The 15,022-nt window shown below is 51.3% G+C and overlaps 1 protein-coding gene across 7 annotated transcripts; it reads left to right on the top strand.

The window, feature by feature from the left end:
• The first annotated feature begins 4,262 nt into the window (after positions 1-4,262).
• On the top strand, positions 4,263-13,104 carry LOC132527043 (cytochrome b-c1 complex subunit 1, mitochondrial). Of its 7 annotated transcripts, none has more exons than XM_060161999.1 (13): positions 4,263-4,530; positions 4,761-4,924; positions 6,526-6,612; positions 7,719-7,848; positions 8,040-8,238; positions 8,820-8,899; positions 10,471-10,586; positions 10,825-10,968; positions 11,109-11,269; positions 11,392-11,477; positions 11,961-12,049; positions 12,396-12,471; positions 12,912-13,104. In XM_060161999.1, exons 1-13 carry the CDS (start codon positions 4,278-4,280, stop codon positions 12,974-12,976), a joined length of 1,650 nt encoding a protein of 549 aa, XP_060017982.1. In that variant the 5' UTR covers positions 4,263-4,277; the 3' UTR covers positions 12,977-13,104. The 7 variants fall into 7 exon arrangements, 6 of the variants coding, with proteins under 6 accessions (XP_060017982.1, XP_060017983.1, XP_060017984.1 ...); XM_060162000.1 differs by having other exon boundaries at positions 4,263-4,512; XM_060162001.1 differs by having other exon boundaries at positions 4,407-4,530; positions 4,781-4,924.
• Positions 13,105-15,022: the final 1,918 nt, after the last annotated feature.

Consider the following 15,022-nt stretch of genomic DNA (forward strand, 5'->3'; position numbering starts at 1 on the left):
AAAAAATGGTGCTGAGAAAACTGAATATCCACATGCAAAAGAATGAAGTTGGACCCTTACCTTACATCATATACAAAATTAAGTAAAATGGATCAAAGATTTAAATTTAAAAGTTAAAACTATAAAACTTTTAGAAGAAAACATAGATGGAAATCTTCATAATCTTGGAGAAGGCAATGATTTCTTAAGTATGACATTAAAAGAACAGGTAATAAAAGAAAAAATAGATAAATTGTACTTCATCAAAATAAAAAATTTGTGCATCATAGAACACTATTAAGAGAGTAAAAAGACAGCTCACAAAATGGAAGAAAATATTTGCAAATCATATATCTAAGGAGGGACTAATATCCAGAACACCTAAAGAATTCCTACAACTCAACAACAAAAAAACAAACAAATTCAAAAATGGGCAAAGGACTTGAATAGACATTGTCTAAAGAAGATATACAAATGGCCAATAACCACATGAAAATATGCTTAACATCACTAGTCATTATGGAAATACAAATCAAAACCACGAGATATCATGTCACCCCCATTAGGATGGCTATTGGAGAATAACAAATATTGGTGGGAATGTAGAGAAATTAGAACACTTTTGCATTGCTGGCAGGAATGTAAAATGGTACAGCCACTACAGAAAACTGCTTGGTGGTTCCTCAAAAAGCTAAAAATATAATTACCATATGATCCAGCAATTCCCCTCCTAGGTAAATACCAAAATAATTGAAAGCAGCATCTCAAACAGATGCTTGTATGCCAGTGAGTGTTCATTGTAGCATTATTCACAATAGCCAAAAGGTAGAAACAGCCCATGTCCACCAACAGATAAATAGATAAACATCATGCTAAGTGAAATAAACCAACGATAAAAGGACAATGTTGAAAGATAAACTGAGGCATGTTTAAAAATTTTAAGTTATTTGAGCAAAAATTGATTCAAATCAGGCACATCCAATCTAGCAGGTAGAAAAGAACTCCAAGGTGCTGAACAAAAATGAAAGATTTTGGGCTTCCCTGGTGGCTCGGTGGTTGAGGGTCCGCCTGCCAATGCAGGGGACACAGGTTCGTGCCCCGGTCCGGGAAGATCCCACATGCCGCGGAGCGGCTAGGCCCGTGAGCCACGGCTGCTGAGCCTGCATGTCCAGAGCCCGTGCTCCACAACAGGAGAGGCCACAGCAGTGAGAGGCCCGTGTACCGCAAAAAAAAAAAAAAAAAAAAGAAAGATTTTGATAGGCAAAAGGGAGTGGGAACAAGGATACTATAGTAGGCAAAAAAAGCAGGTTGGTTATTGCAAAGTTACTTTCCTTTAGGGGATGTCACAGTATAACAGGCAGATGATCTGATCAAATAGTGTTGATCAGGAGACTCCTGATAGAGTGGTTTAAGATTCCATTTCTGGGAGAGCCCAACTAAAATGAAGACTTGGTTTGGTGGCATGGGGCTTAGCATAAGCGACTCTATTTTGGGCCTTTTATTTTTTTAACAACAAAACTCTATGATCCCAGTTATATGAGGTACCTAGAACAGTCAAGTTCATAGAGACAGAAAGTAGAATAGAGGTTGTCAGAGATTTGAGGAAGGGGGAAATGGCGAGTTATTGCTTAATGGATATAGAATTTCTGTTTGAGATGAGGAAGAAGTTTTGAAAGTAGACTAGATAGTGATAATGGTTGCACAACTTTTTTTTTTTTTTTTTTTGGCTGCACTATGAGGCTTGCGGGATCTTAGTTCCCTGGCCAGGGATTGAACCCGGGCTCCAGCAGTGAAAGTGCTGAGTCCTAACCACTGGACTGCCAGGGAATTCCCTGCACGACATTTTGAATGTAATTAATACCACCGAACTGTATAATGTTAAGATGTAATAATGGTTAAGGTGCTAAATGTCATGTATATGTTAGCACAATTTAAAAACTAAAATTAAAATAAAAGAAAAAATGTCTAGAAGAATAAGCTGAAGTGTATATCAAATATTGAGTGAGGAGAGTAAGGTGAGTGCCAGAGCCCTCTCAGGCAGCCCGCATGGACCTGCTTTTACAGTTTTGAGACTCTCTGGGGGGAATAAAGGGAGTCTCAGAGATGGATAGAGAAATGAGGCCTGGTCAAGAATTGTTACAAAATTCAGTTTGCAATTTAGGGGGAAAAAGGGTATTTTGGTCTCACCCCACCCCATAGGCCAAGTAAATTCCAGAAGATCAATGAGTCATCAAAGACTCTTGCCAAATCATTGCAATGACCACTGCTTGTACTTGACCTTTTAGCAGCATTTCCTTTTTGACCAATCTCTTGAAACATATCTGTCCCTGGGCATCTACCACATCACACTTCCTGGCTGTCTCATTGTCCTTCCCTTCTCACCCCAGGGTAGCAGTGGGGTGGGGAAAGGGGGGGTTAGGTAACTGGATTAGAAATTATTGGATTTGCTAAAAGATTGGGTGTGGATTTTGAGAGAGAAGAGTCAAGGATGACGCCTAGATTTCTAGCCTGAGCAATTTGGTTAACGGAAGTGTCATTTACTGAGATGAAGACAATTATGGGAGGAACAGGTTTGGGAGGAAAAGTAAAGAGTTCAAGTTTAGCATATTTTTTCCCCCCACCCCGGCCGTGCTGCACAGCATGCAGTATCTTAGTTCCCCAACCAGGGATCGAACCCGCGCCCCCTGCAGTTGAAGTGCGGAGTGCAAACCACTGGACCGCCAGGGAAGTCCCAGCTTTAGCATGTTTAATTGAGATGTACAGGGAGGTAGGACAAGAACAGGAGAGCATGGGAAACTAAAGGTGGAGAAGGGATGAGGCTCTAAGGAGGAAAAAGTGGCCAATCACTTTAAACAAGACCGAGCACTGGCCATTAGATTTAGCAACATGGAGCTCATTGGTTACCTTTACAGGTGTGGTTTTGGAGGAATGAATTGGGGATGGTATTGGAGTGGGTTTGGGAAAGAGTGGGAGGAGAGGAATTGGAGGCAGTGAGCTCTTTGGGGGAGCTCTGCTAGAAGGAAGGTGCACAATGCGCTGGTCACTGGAAGAGGTTGTGTCACAGGCAAGAGGAGTCTAAGGAGACATGACAACAAAATGGAATGTGGTATCCTGGATAGGATCCTAGAACGAAAAAGGATATTAGGTAAAAACTAAAACTAAGGGAATCTGAATAAACTATGGACTTCAGTTAATAATAACATGTCAATATTGGTTCATTAATTGTAACAAATGTATCACAATAAGGTAAGCTATTAATAGGAATAACTGTGCATGCCTGTACGTGGGCAGGGATATATGGGAAATTCTGTACCATCTGCTCAACTCTTCTGTAAATATAAGACGGTTCTAAAAACTAGTTTTTAAAAAACTAATTAGGAGATTCTATTTCACTTTATTTTTTCATGTCAAGATCATAACATAATTTTAGTTCACAAAATATTTATCAGTGCACACTTAAGCATCTTCTGTCTGATTTTTATAAAAGAAAGTTTTGAGTGATATTTTGTAAGCTCACAGAAAACCTCATATACCTGTAAAAGGAAGTACAGTTCAGAAATATGCTATTATTTCAAAAGCAACAAACATTTTTTGTAAAAAATTTATTTTTATTTTACTTTTTTATTTTTGGCTGAGACCCGCGGCTTGCAGGATCTTAGTTCCCCAACTAGGAATTGAAACCGGGCCACTGCAGTGAAAGCGCAGAGTCCTAACCACTGGACCGCCAAGGAATTCCCTAAAAATTTTCAATTATGTATTAAAATAATACAGAAGTGTAAAAATGGTAGCCTCTTTTCCCTTCCCCTGAATTCATTTTCTGTAAGTCACCTGAATGAGAGTTTAGAGTGAGTTCCTCTGGATTTTTTTCTATGTAGCCTATTAGAAAAAGCACTTCGTTTTGTTTTGTGTGTGTTTTGTTTTCCAAACAAGGAATCCTTTTCACAAATTAGTCTCTAAAACTGTTCCTTTTTTCTTAGCAATATATTGCTAAATTCTTTCCACGTCAACCGTCTGAACTTTCTCCATTCCTTTAAAGAGAAAACCGTGACTTTCAGCAGCAGCCTCGTAGTCCCAGGTTCCACCCTGGTGGTTTAGCCCTGGGGTTGCGATTGGCAAACATGCTGTGGCTGCGCTCCCCGCCCGCCCGGCCGCTCTGAGCACTCAGTGCAGTCGAGGCGCCCACTGTTCGCGAGAAACATCGCGCACTCTGCCCCCCACGCCACCACCACGGGTGAAGAGGGAAGATGGACTGGATCCAGAACAGACCCGCGCAAGACGATGACTAGCCAGATAGATTAATGCGCACTGTTACCCAGGGACGCGAAGACAAGAACCAACGACCAGCAGAGAATGAATATCCGCGGCGGCGTCCGCCAGGGAGCAGCCGAGCGCCAAGTCTGCGGTACTGCGCCTGCGCCTCGCGCGCCGCTGCGTCCACTCTACGCATGCGTGGCGCGGCCCAGCGTCCACTGGAGCCAGAAGATGGCGGCTTCCGCGGTTTGCCGGGCGGCCAGCGCCGGGACGCGAGTGCTGGTGCGCAGCCGCCGCTCGGTGAGGTGTCGGCGAGAGCGCAGAGCTATGGGGAGCGGGTCTTTGGAACGCAGACAGAGAGCGGGCTGTTAGCGGTGGCAGGTCGAGAATGGGGAGGTCGCGGGGTCAGGGCCATGGGAAGGTCACGGCCGAGGGCACGCATGGGAGTCTCGCGGCTGGCCTGGGGGCGGGGATGGGGATCCCACCGCAGGCCTGAGAGCTAAGGAGCGATCCTCCAATCTAATCCTCAGTCCTGGTCGCCCCTTTCCAGCAGCCGGCCCTGCTGAGGTCGCCTGTCTTGCGGGGCATCGCCACCTACGCCCAGGCCCTGCAGAGCGTGCCGGAGACGCAGGTCAGCCAGCTGGACAACGGGCTGCGAGTGGCCTCGGAGCAGTCCTCCCAGCCTACCTGCACGGTGAGTGGGTCCGGTGTCGGGAGTGCACCTCAATATTGGGCATGGTCTCCTTTCCCAAGTCGGGGTGTGACCTTGGGCTCAAGTGCTCTGTGGTTTGGATCAGACTCCTCCCAGCCACCTCAGGATTGACCCTCCTACCCCAATCCCTACCCTAGCCACGCCTTGACTTCTTGGGGGCAATCCTCACCGTACCCAACACTTACTTAGCGTGTGATGCTTGCCAATCAGGAGGCCAAGTCTTTTTTCAGCTTTTTCTTCAGCAGCCCATATGAGAGAAGTGATCCTTCAATGAGGAAAATGGGGTTCAGAGACATTAGGTGACTGCCAGCCTCACGGCCCAAAGTCATAATCCCTTGCCTAGACTGGAAATGTACTGCAGAAGAAATCAACTAGAAAATTCCCGTTAAATGGATAATTTTCCTCAAAATTCACTCAAAGATAGAAATCTTGGCTAGATAAACAGAGAAGATTCTCAAGAAGCGAACCGTCTCCTCCCCACCCCAAACTTCAAGTGCTTTTATTGGTAAATTCTTTCAGTTTTCCAGGAACAAATAATGTCCTGTGATATAAGTTGTTACTGAACACAACAAAAGGTGATGGGCAGCTTCCTTATTACATGGCACCTGTATAAGCCGACCCACAGCCTGTTAAGAAACCTTGGTGGAGAATGCTGTATTTCATGGACCCTAAGATGCTCTAGATTGTAAGGAGCATCACTGTGCTCTAGGGGCAGGAAAAGAATGCTGCCAGTTATAATCAAAGGATACCATGGATTGTAAAATGTATCTTTCGAAGATGTTAGATGTGTAATAGATGTTCATGTAAAGAATTTATGACGTATGGTACGTGTATCAACATCTCTTAGGAAAGTAAATGTGAACATTTTAAGTCAGCTATGAAACAAATAGTAAATTAAAAGATTAGGTCTATGTCACCATGGGGGTGAGTAGTGTGGTTTGTGTTTCACAGCACACCAGGAGGCTATTAAGAAAATTATAAGATTCTCTCGTTGGGTGCCAAGGAGACACTTGGCAGTGTTAGGTGTCGAGTTCTGTTTAAAACTTTTTTTAAAGTGTGAACGAAGACTACTTATGATAAAATGTTCAGTGTTTAAGCCAATAGCCTCTCCTTTAATGGCGAAAGGACACAATCACCAGAACAAAGGCAGGGTATAATTTTTAGGAAGGAGAAAAGAACTTGTTTTCAAATGATTAGTTGCTTGCCTAGAAGAAACAAAGAATCAACTGAAAAGTGAGGTTGAATTTAAGAATTTCCTGTGGTGATGGGACAGGTGAACATGCCTGGTTTGAAGCTTCCCTGCGAGTCTCGATAACCAGTCAGGAAATAGAGCAGGGAGGAGAGGTGATGCAGTGTGACTGCAGTCATTCAGCTGGTGCCTCTAAGCACAGGGGTCCTGCTGAGTGCCTCTAAGCACAGGGGTCCTGCTGAGTGCCTCTAAGCACAGGGGTCCTGCTGAGAAGCTTTTCCCCAGCGTGGGACTGTGAGCCCCTGTCTGGGGCTTGTGCTGAGTCATGCAGGGTGGGGTGTAAGGGGGGCTGAGGTGGTTTGTTTGTTACCTTTGTTGGTGGTTTCTTGTCCAGGTGGGGGTGTGGATTGATGCTGGCAGCCGTTATGAGACTGAGAAGAACAACGGGGCAGGCTACTTTGTGGAGCATCTGGCTTTCAAGGTGAGGCTCTTAAAGTCCTGCATCTCCCCTGGGCTTAGGGCTTCCTGCTGTCCCTCCTGAGGATGCAGGTCAGAAAAGCCAGCCTCCTCAATTATGGGTTTTAGCAGGGTAGCGGGGGAAAGAGATCTCTGGATGGCTTTTCTGGGAGGAGTCACATGGACTTGGCCTCTTCTGAGTGAGCGCCTATCTGGTGAACCCCTGCACAAGGCCCCCAGAGCCAGAAAAACCCCAGGGAGCCATAGGAGCCCTGCTCTTCACCAGAGGCCAGGCCTGTGTTGTGTGCATGCACGGATATAGAATTGTGGATGTACACGTGCATTGTAACAAACCCACAGATTTAGTTTTTGTAAAACGCTGTGCATCTCTTGTTTATAGAAGTGAGTAGGAGCTTTCTTGAGGATGGGAACAGCTCCTAAGCCACCTCGTGTTCACATGGCGTGGAGACTGAGTTCTTAAATGAATGAAAAAAATGGAGAAGATACGGGATAGGTGGTGTTGTGGAGCAGGAATGGGCAGCTAGCCAGGTCCAGCATCACAGTTATGTGTGTCAGTCTCAACACATTGATACGTGTGTGTGTCATTGGACAGCAGCACTGCCATACACATGCACACATACGTACACACACACTGGACTAAGGTTGAGTCCTACAGAGGCCATAGCACACACACAGAGTCGTATAAATGGTATGAGGGAGAGTGGGTAGTGGTAGCATCACCTGAGCACAGGTGTGAGCTTACCTGACCATGACTGTTAGTAAGAGGAGAGGGAGTGCTGGTAAGATCAGGCTGGTATGGGAGCTCTCAGTCAAATGCTATACCCCCTCTTGGTATGGGAGCTCTGGATTTCAGGTAACACTTGCTTTGTCCATGCCCTTCTTTCCTGGCCCCTGGATGTCTTCATTCTCTTGGTCCTCGATGGTGTGGCGTTGATTGGCTTAAGGCCTGCTAAGCACTTGGTGAGCACAGCCTCTGGGCTGTATAACCCCAGAGTCTTTGCTGAGGGAGATATCTGTGGACCAGTGGTCCTGCTGGGACTTTAGCCTGTGAGGATGGGGTCCTGGGCTCCCATGTGGCTCCTGATTTGTCCTGTTGATGTGTGGTTCCAGGGAACAAAGAATCGACCTGGCATTGCCTTGGAGAAGGAGGTAGAGAGCATGGGGGCCCATCTTAATGCCTACAGCACCCGGGAGCATACGGCTTACTACATCAAGGCACTGTCTAAGGACCTGCCAAAAGGTACGCTGGAGGATGGGACCGGGACACCAGTAGGACTCCAGGAGTGCAGAGGACAGGCACTCAGGAGCCCCTGGCCTGGCTGAAGAATGGGGTTACCCTTAGAGTATGGCCTTGCAACAAAGCAACCAGTGGTGTCAGGCTTGGGGTTTTGTCCTGTTACTGGTCACCAAACCTGTCCTTCTTGCATCCAGCTGTGGAGCTCCTGGCCGACATTGTGCAGAACTGCAGCCTAGAAGACTCCCAGGTTGAGAAGGAGCGTGATGTGATCCTGCAGGAGCTGCAGGAGAATGATGCATCTATGCGGGACGTGGTCTTTGACTACCTGCATGCCACGGCATTCCAGGGCACACCTCTAGCCCAGGCCGTGGAGGGGTCCAATGAGAACGTCAGGTGAGTGTTGGCTGGTCTGGGGTGGAATTCGTCCCCTCATTCTGGCATGGCCAGGCCATGTCCACATGAGTTTGTTTTTAGTTGATCTGCTGTCTGTGCTGTTTATTTTCCTAATTCACACAACTGGAGACATTTTTTATGTTGCCACATGGTCCCTGTGAGTCTTTTTTAACACCTGTGTGGTTTTCACTTGAATTTCGGGCTTTGCTTTAGGGTACGTTTCCATGCGTGTCCTGCCAGCCTGAGGGAGGGTGCTCTGGGTATCCCTCCACATGGCTTCTTGTCCTCTGGTGGGATGAGCTCTGCTGTTGCCCCTCAAGAGCCCCCACCGTCAGTTCTCACCCTCCTCAGAGGGGACTACAAGCCTGTCCTGAGGTGGGATGTGAGGGGGGCCCAATGAGGGCTGCCCTCTGGGCCCCAGAGTGGTGGGTGGCAGAAATGGGGCAAGGACCAATTGATGTGTGGGGTCCTGCTTTCCAGAGAAGCCATGTCTCCTGGTCTGTCTCCTCAGCCCCGTTTTGTGTGACCCAGATCATTCTGGTTTGGGAGCGGTGTTGACCAATTGGCTGTATGTCTTGCAGGAAGCTGTCTCGGGCAGACCTGACTGAGTACCTCAGCCGGCATTACAAGGCCTCTCGAATGGTTTTAGCAGCAGCTGGAGGTGAGCGATGGGCTCGTTGAAGCCCTGTGGTAATAGGGGGGTGGGCTGTGGCCTTGGTTACCAGGGCCAAGTCTCCTGGTTCTGACCATAGGGATCTTCCACTCCTGGGGACACTGTTCCCACCCTGTCCTTGAGGGGAGTGACTTCTCTTCCATGCTTTTAGAGGTGGGGTGGGATTCTTCTCTGCCACCACCACTGAAACTGGCCGCCCAGGGATGCTACTCCGCTCTTCAGTACAGGCCTCAGTTGGGCTGTTGGCCTCTCCAGGCCTCAGGGTTTTCTCAGTCCCACCTGGTCGTAGGAGATCCAGGTTGTAGGCTGGTGGGAGATTCAAGCCCTCAGGCCTGTTTCTCTTGGCCTTGTCAGTGGGCAAACCAGACATTGCATGACAGGTGGGAAGTGCCTTGAAAGGAAAGCATACAGTGGTTGGGGGACTTTAATGGGGGACTCAGTTAGAGGGTAGGGAGGTGGTTTGTTTGTTTGTTTGAATTGGGAGGTGCTTTTGAAGCATGTGTCATTTGAACAGAGGCTTAAAGAGAGGTGGGCTTTAATTCAGTGGGGAGTGGGAGGTCTGTGCAGAGGGGAAGAGCAGTGTCACGGGCTGGTGTGTTTTGAGGCTTGCTCTGCTGCCATGTAGGGGCCAGAGCGGAAGTGGGCAGGCACAGGGAGTGCTTGCTGCAGGTGCCTGGTGGGGGACGGTAGGAGCTGGGAGAGAAGTGCGGGGACTCAGGGTGGCTTTTTAGGTAGACACCTGACAGAGGAGGGGATGTGGCGGGGAGGGGACGGGAGCAGGGCCAGGGTGCTTTCCCAGCTTAGGTCGTGACAGCTGACTGGGCAAGAAAAATTGATAGGAAGAACATGATTGGTGGCCTTGGGGCCAGTGAACCTCGGGACCAAGAGCAGTCTGAGCTACTGACACATCAGACTTTGTTGAGTCCAACAGGATCTGAGCTCAGGGAAGGAAAGAATAAAAGGCAGAGGCACCTAGAAGGCTGTACCTGGGGGAGGCTGCTTACTACCACAGCGCACACTGGTCAAGGCGCTATGGCAGCAAAGGCCTCCTCTTGTAGAGGTGAGGTCCAGGAGGGGTCCTGAGGCGTGAGTTTGTAACGTTACTGGTAAACGTCCCCAGCTCTCAGGGGACCCCGGAGCTAGTCACAGCCCTGCATAGCACCTCTTTGTGCCCTCTCACCTGCCAGCCCCCATAGGATCTGCTTGAGGAAGGGCCAGAGGGAGAAGGCAGGGCAGGTGGCCTTATGCCCAGGGAGTACCAGTCTTGTCCTTGGTGCTGGTGGGAATGTGTTACATAGGAACCCATTTTTAAGCTCAGCATGCTGCTGCTTCCCTGTGGCTGAGGTGATGGAAGCTGTTTGACCCTGAGGTGCCTGCCCTGCCCATGAGATAGGGTGTGTCTGTGAAGGGTCCTCTTTCCTCACCTTGTCCTGATGTCATGTCTTCCTTTTGGTGTTTCCCACCAAGGCAGGACATGGGGTCCTCTGCTTGTGTGTGATCTCCCCTACCCTGTGCCTTGGGCCCTGGCTGGCCAGTAACTCTGCTGTCTGTCTTGGCAGGGGTGGAGCACCGGCAGCTGCTAGACCTCGCCCAGAAGCATTTCTGCAGCCTCTCTGGGACATACACTGAAGACGCTGTGCCCACTCTCACTCCCTGTCGCTTCACTGGCAGCGAGGTGGGCTGCTTGGTGGGCGGGGGTAGTGTCCTCAGCCGGGACCTCTTGGGGGCACCCTCACGTGCATGGCTATCTTCATGACTCCGGAGATGCCTCGAGTTGGCCAGGTGTCCTGTGGCTGCTGCCTCACAGGCACACGTGTTCACACTTGGATGCACACTCTCCACCCACACTTGGCACCTTTGCTGGTCGCCTGGGAAATCTGGCTGTCCCTCAGCTTTGCCATGTACTGTTTCAGATCCGCCACCGTGATGATGCCCTGCCTTTGGCCCATGTGGCCATTGCAGTGGAGGGGCCTGGCTGGGCCAACCCGGACAATGTGGCCCTCCAGGTGGCCAATGCCATCATTGGCCACTATGACTGCACTTACGGTGGTGGCGCGGTGAGTGTCAGGGGTGGGCATGGGATGGGACCTTGTCTTCAGGGAAGAGAGGGAGCTGGGCTGTGGGCGCTTGTACTGTGGGGTTTGGGGTGTGGACTGCAGACAGGGGGGTGGGTGCTGACCACCCTCATCCCTGGTAGCACTTGTCCAGCCCACTGGCTGCAGTTGCTGCAACCAAGAAGCTGTGCCAGAGTTTCCAGACCTTCAACATCTGCTATGCAGAGACGGGGTTGCTGGGCGCACACTTCGTCTGCGACCACATGAGCATCGACGACATGATGTTCTTTCTACAGGGCCAGTGGTGAGTGGCGGCCTAGCGCTGCCAGGGAGGTGGGGAGGGAATAGGGCCCTTTGAGCAGGACCGTGGGAGGCTCAGAGACAGCACCATCTCTCAGGATGAATCCCACCCCACCCCTGCTCTAGGATGCGCCTTTGCACCAGTGCCACAGAGAGCGAGGTGGTCCGGGGCAAAAACATTCTCAGAAATGCTCTGGTGTCTCATCTGATCGGTGAGTCCTGCAGCCCTGTGGCAAGGGGTAGAGTGCATACTGGCAGTGACAGTCCCAGTGTTCCTAACCAAGATTGGAAACGAAAACTTCGAAGGTCACACCATACCCCACCACCACCCCTCTCACAGGGGCCTGGGGTTTTAGGTACAGGTGTGGGTAGGCTAGACCAACAGCCCATGGATACAGTGACAGGTGGTTGTACAAGTGAGGGTTGTGGTCTAGGTCAGACCAAGGTCCAGGTCAGCCCAGAACGCTGGAGGTTCTGTGTGTACCGTGAAGCACTTCGGCAGCCTCTCTGGGACATATGCCGAGGACGCTGCGCCCACTCTCACTCCGTGCCGCTTCACCGGCAGTGAGGTGGGCTGCTTGGTGGGTGGGGGTAGTGCTCTCAGCCGTGGCTTCTTGGGGGCACCCTCGCATGCATGGCTTGGACCCACGTGGATTGGACCATGTGGACCTGTAAACTTCCCCCAACCCTTGCAGGCACCACTCCTGTTTGTGAGGACATTGGACGTAGTCTTCTGACGTATGGCCGCCGCATCCCCCTGGCTGAGTGGGAAAGCCGGATTGCGGTAACAAGGGCCCCTGGGAGAGGTTCTGGAGTCTTGGCCTGGCAGACTCCCAGAGGGTGGAGAGTTGAGGCAGTGCAGACTGCTCCTGTAGGCAACCCTGGTGTCCTAGGCAGCGTCACCTGCCTCGGTGGTGTAATTGGAGGGCAGGGCAGAGGCACTGATGGCTGTAGGGGTGGGTGGGGCCTGAGGAAGTCTACAGCAGGGAGAGCCCTGCTGCATTTCCCCTTTTGGTTGAGGGGCAGCTCCATGGTACGTGTGGAAGATCTTGGTCGTCTGGATAATGTTGACTGGCAGAGGTGGTCCCCAGGTGCCTGTCACTCAGTGTGCCCTCTGCTTCATCCTGCAGGAGGTGGATGCCAGTATTTTGCGTGAGGTCTGCTCCAAGTACTTCTATGACCAGTGTCCAGCAGTGGCTGGATTGGGTGAGTGGCCTAGAAAGTCTGCTCTTTGTCCTTCGCAGTCTGTTGTCTTGGCCTCCCCTCTGCCTCTGCTCCCCCATCCCCCAGCTTTCACGGGGAGTAGCATGTTGAGGCCCCTGAGAGGCTCTGCCCAATAGCCTGGCTGCCAGGGAGTTCCTGCTCAGAAAACCTGTCCTAGCAGCTCCCTGACTCCCTGCCAAGGTGCCTCCATCAGTACCCCACACCTGCCAGGTAATGGACACCTCCATGTGTGGGGTGGAGCTCCAAAGGCCAGAGCATGAAGGGACAGGCTCAGCACCCCCTGGAGGAATGTTCTCTTCCCTCTTTCCACCCCAAGCCTGTCTTGTGCTGCTCTGGGCAGCTTTGGATGGGGTGCGGCGCAGGGCCAGGTGTCCCTGTACAGGCCAGGTACCTCACCCTGACGCCCCACCCTATCCCCACAGGGCCCATTGAACAGCTTCCAGATTATAACCGGATCCGTAGCGGCATGTTCTGGCTGCGCTTCTAGGCAGGAAACCTGTGCAGGCAAAAGGGCGGGGCCAGGATCTGTGGTCCCCCCAACCACAAACATACCACCTCAGTCCTTCAAACCTGTGCTGCGGATAACCACCAACCAATAAAGTCCTGTGTTGAGAACTGCTGCGTCCCTCTCTTGGCATTGGCATGGGGTCCACTGGGCAGTGGACTGGGGAGCAGGGACTTCCTCCCGGTTCTGCATCTCCTAGATCCTTCTGCCTTCCCACAGGCTGATGTGTCCTTAGCGAGGGGCAAGCGTGGGGCTGCAGCACAGAGGCCGGAAGCCTTTGATGCCTGCAGGGAGCTGAGGCCAGCTGTTTCCACTTAGCCACATGGGCGATGCTCTTAGCCAATCTGTCCCAAGAGTGAGGTGTGGGAGGCCATGGGAACTGCAGGCCCAGACTTTGCCCTGGTAGAGGTCCCAGCCTGGGAACTCAGGGGGCTCAGGTGGGAAGCCCCTTGCTGTGGGTCCTGTGCGGTCTCCCTCCGGTGGACCCTCGTACCCTAGACGGACCAGGAGAGGCCAAGGAATGTCCCTGAGGGAGCCTCCTTCATATGTTTACTCTGGATTCTGGGAGGAGGATAGCCTGGGGCATAGTGTTCCCATTTGGTTTCTAACTGCTGCCTGGACAGGCAAGGCAAGAATCCTTTGCCTTGATTTGCTGCTGACTCAGGCTCCAAGAATATTCCTGAGCTCAGTGGGGCCTGAGCCCCCTCCCTAGACTTGGTCTGTCCCAGGCAAGTCTGAGCTGCTGGCCTGGCAGTCCCCTCCTCATCTCCCTGAGGACCTGGTGGAGCTCTCAACTGTCTAGTCCCCCTGCCACCTTTGGGCTCTGGTCCCCAAGGCAGGTGGGCAGGTGGGCCCCTCTTCCTGTGCCCCCCAACCCTTCCACAGTCAGGTTCCCTGGGATCCCAGTGGGGGAATGGAAGTGTGGGGCCCAATTTTGCTGTGAGGGAGGTGCTGCTGGCACTTGTGGACAGGGCTCTGGGACAGGGTTTCTTGAGAAGATGGCTATTCAGAAGTGCCCCAGCATCCCAGCCTTGCAGTGGCCAAAACAGCCCTCAGTTTGCTCCCACTCCACCCCAGTGCTTTTCCCTTCAGCTCTGTTTGTTGCCACAAGTTGTCAATTAGGAAATAACTGTCAAGTGCTTTCTAGAACCCAAGGCTGGGGGACTCAGGTCATCCTACTTTGTGAACAGCTGGAGAGAAGCTGCTGGACAGTACAGAACCCTGACAGGCCCACCCCTGAATGGTTATAGACACAGCATATCCAGGCTGGGGAACAGCAAGTGCCAAGCGTGTTGTCCCAAGTTTGAGCTCCTGGAGGATGGGGCTTGATTTCTCTGCTAAGGCCAGGCCTGACTCTCAAAGGCTACAGGTGTGCTGGACACAGAGTGCTCGAGCGGGTGACCTGGTCCTAATGGACCTTGCATGCCTAGCCAGGGAATTTGATCTTTACTTTGGAGGCGTGCTGGGGAAGGTGTATTGGAAGTTAATGGGAAGAGAAGTGACTTGCTCAGCTGAGAGTTAGCCTGGGGACTCAGGGTGGGTTTCTGTGCGGTTCTGGTGAGCAGCTCTGTGGCAGAGCAGATACCACAGCTATAGTAAGAGCTAGAGTGGGCTTTAGGGGACGCAAGCAGGGCAGCATCCCCAGCAGGGCTGGGGTACCACAGGGGAGGGGCAGGTTGGAGGAGGATGACCTGCTCAGCTTTGGCCATGGTTCTGAGAAATTTGGAGGTGTTCAAGACAGATGTGTGGGGCTGGAATCCCCAAAAGAGGCCCCAGTTGGAGACATGGTGCCATCCAGCAGAGGTGGTGACCAAAACCAGAGGAGGAAATGTCCAGGGGAGTGTGGGAGGGAGAAAGAAAACTCTAGGGCCCCAGTGTGTTTATGGAGGGAGCTGGTGTCTGGGGTTGGTCCCTAACTGTGCCTGCCAGGAGGCCACACCCCTGCTCATGAGCCTCCCCCGAGCGCCAGACCTGTGCTCATCCTCAACCTTGCTTCTGCCTCCAACAGCCTCTCGTAGCACGCTTTGA

The sequence above is a fragment of the Lagenorhynchus albirostris genome, chromosome 10, assembly GCF_949774975.1.
Source record: "Lagenorhynchus albirostris chromosome 10, mLagAlb1.1, whole genome shotgun sequence".
NCBI classification, from domain to species: domain Eukaryota; kingdom Metazoa; phylum Chordata; class Mammalia; order Artiodactyla; family Delphinidae; genus Lagenorhynchus; species Lagenorhynchus albirostris.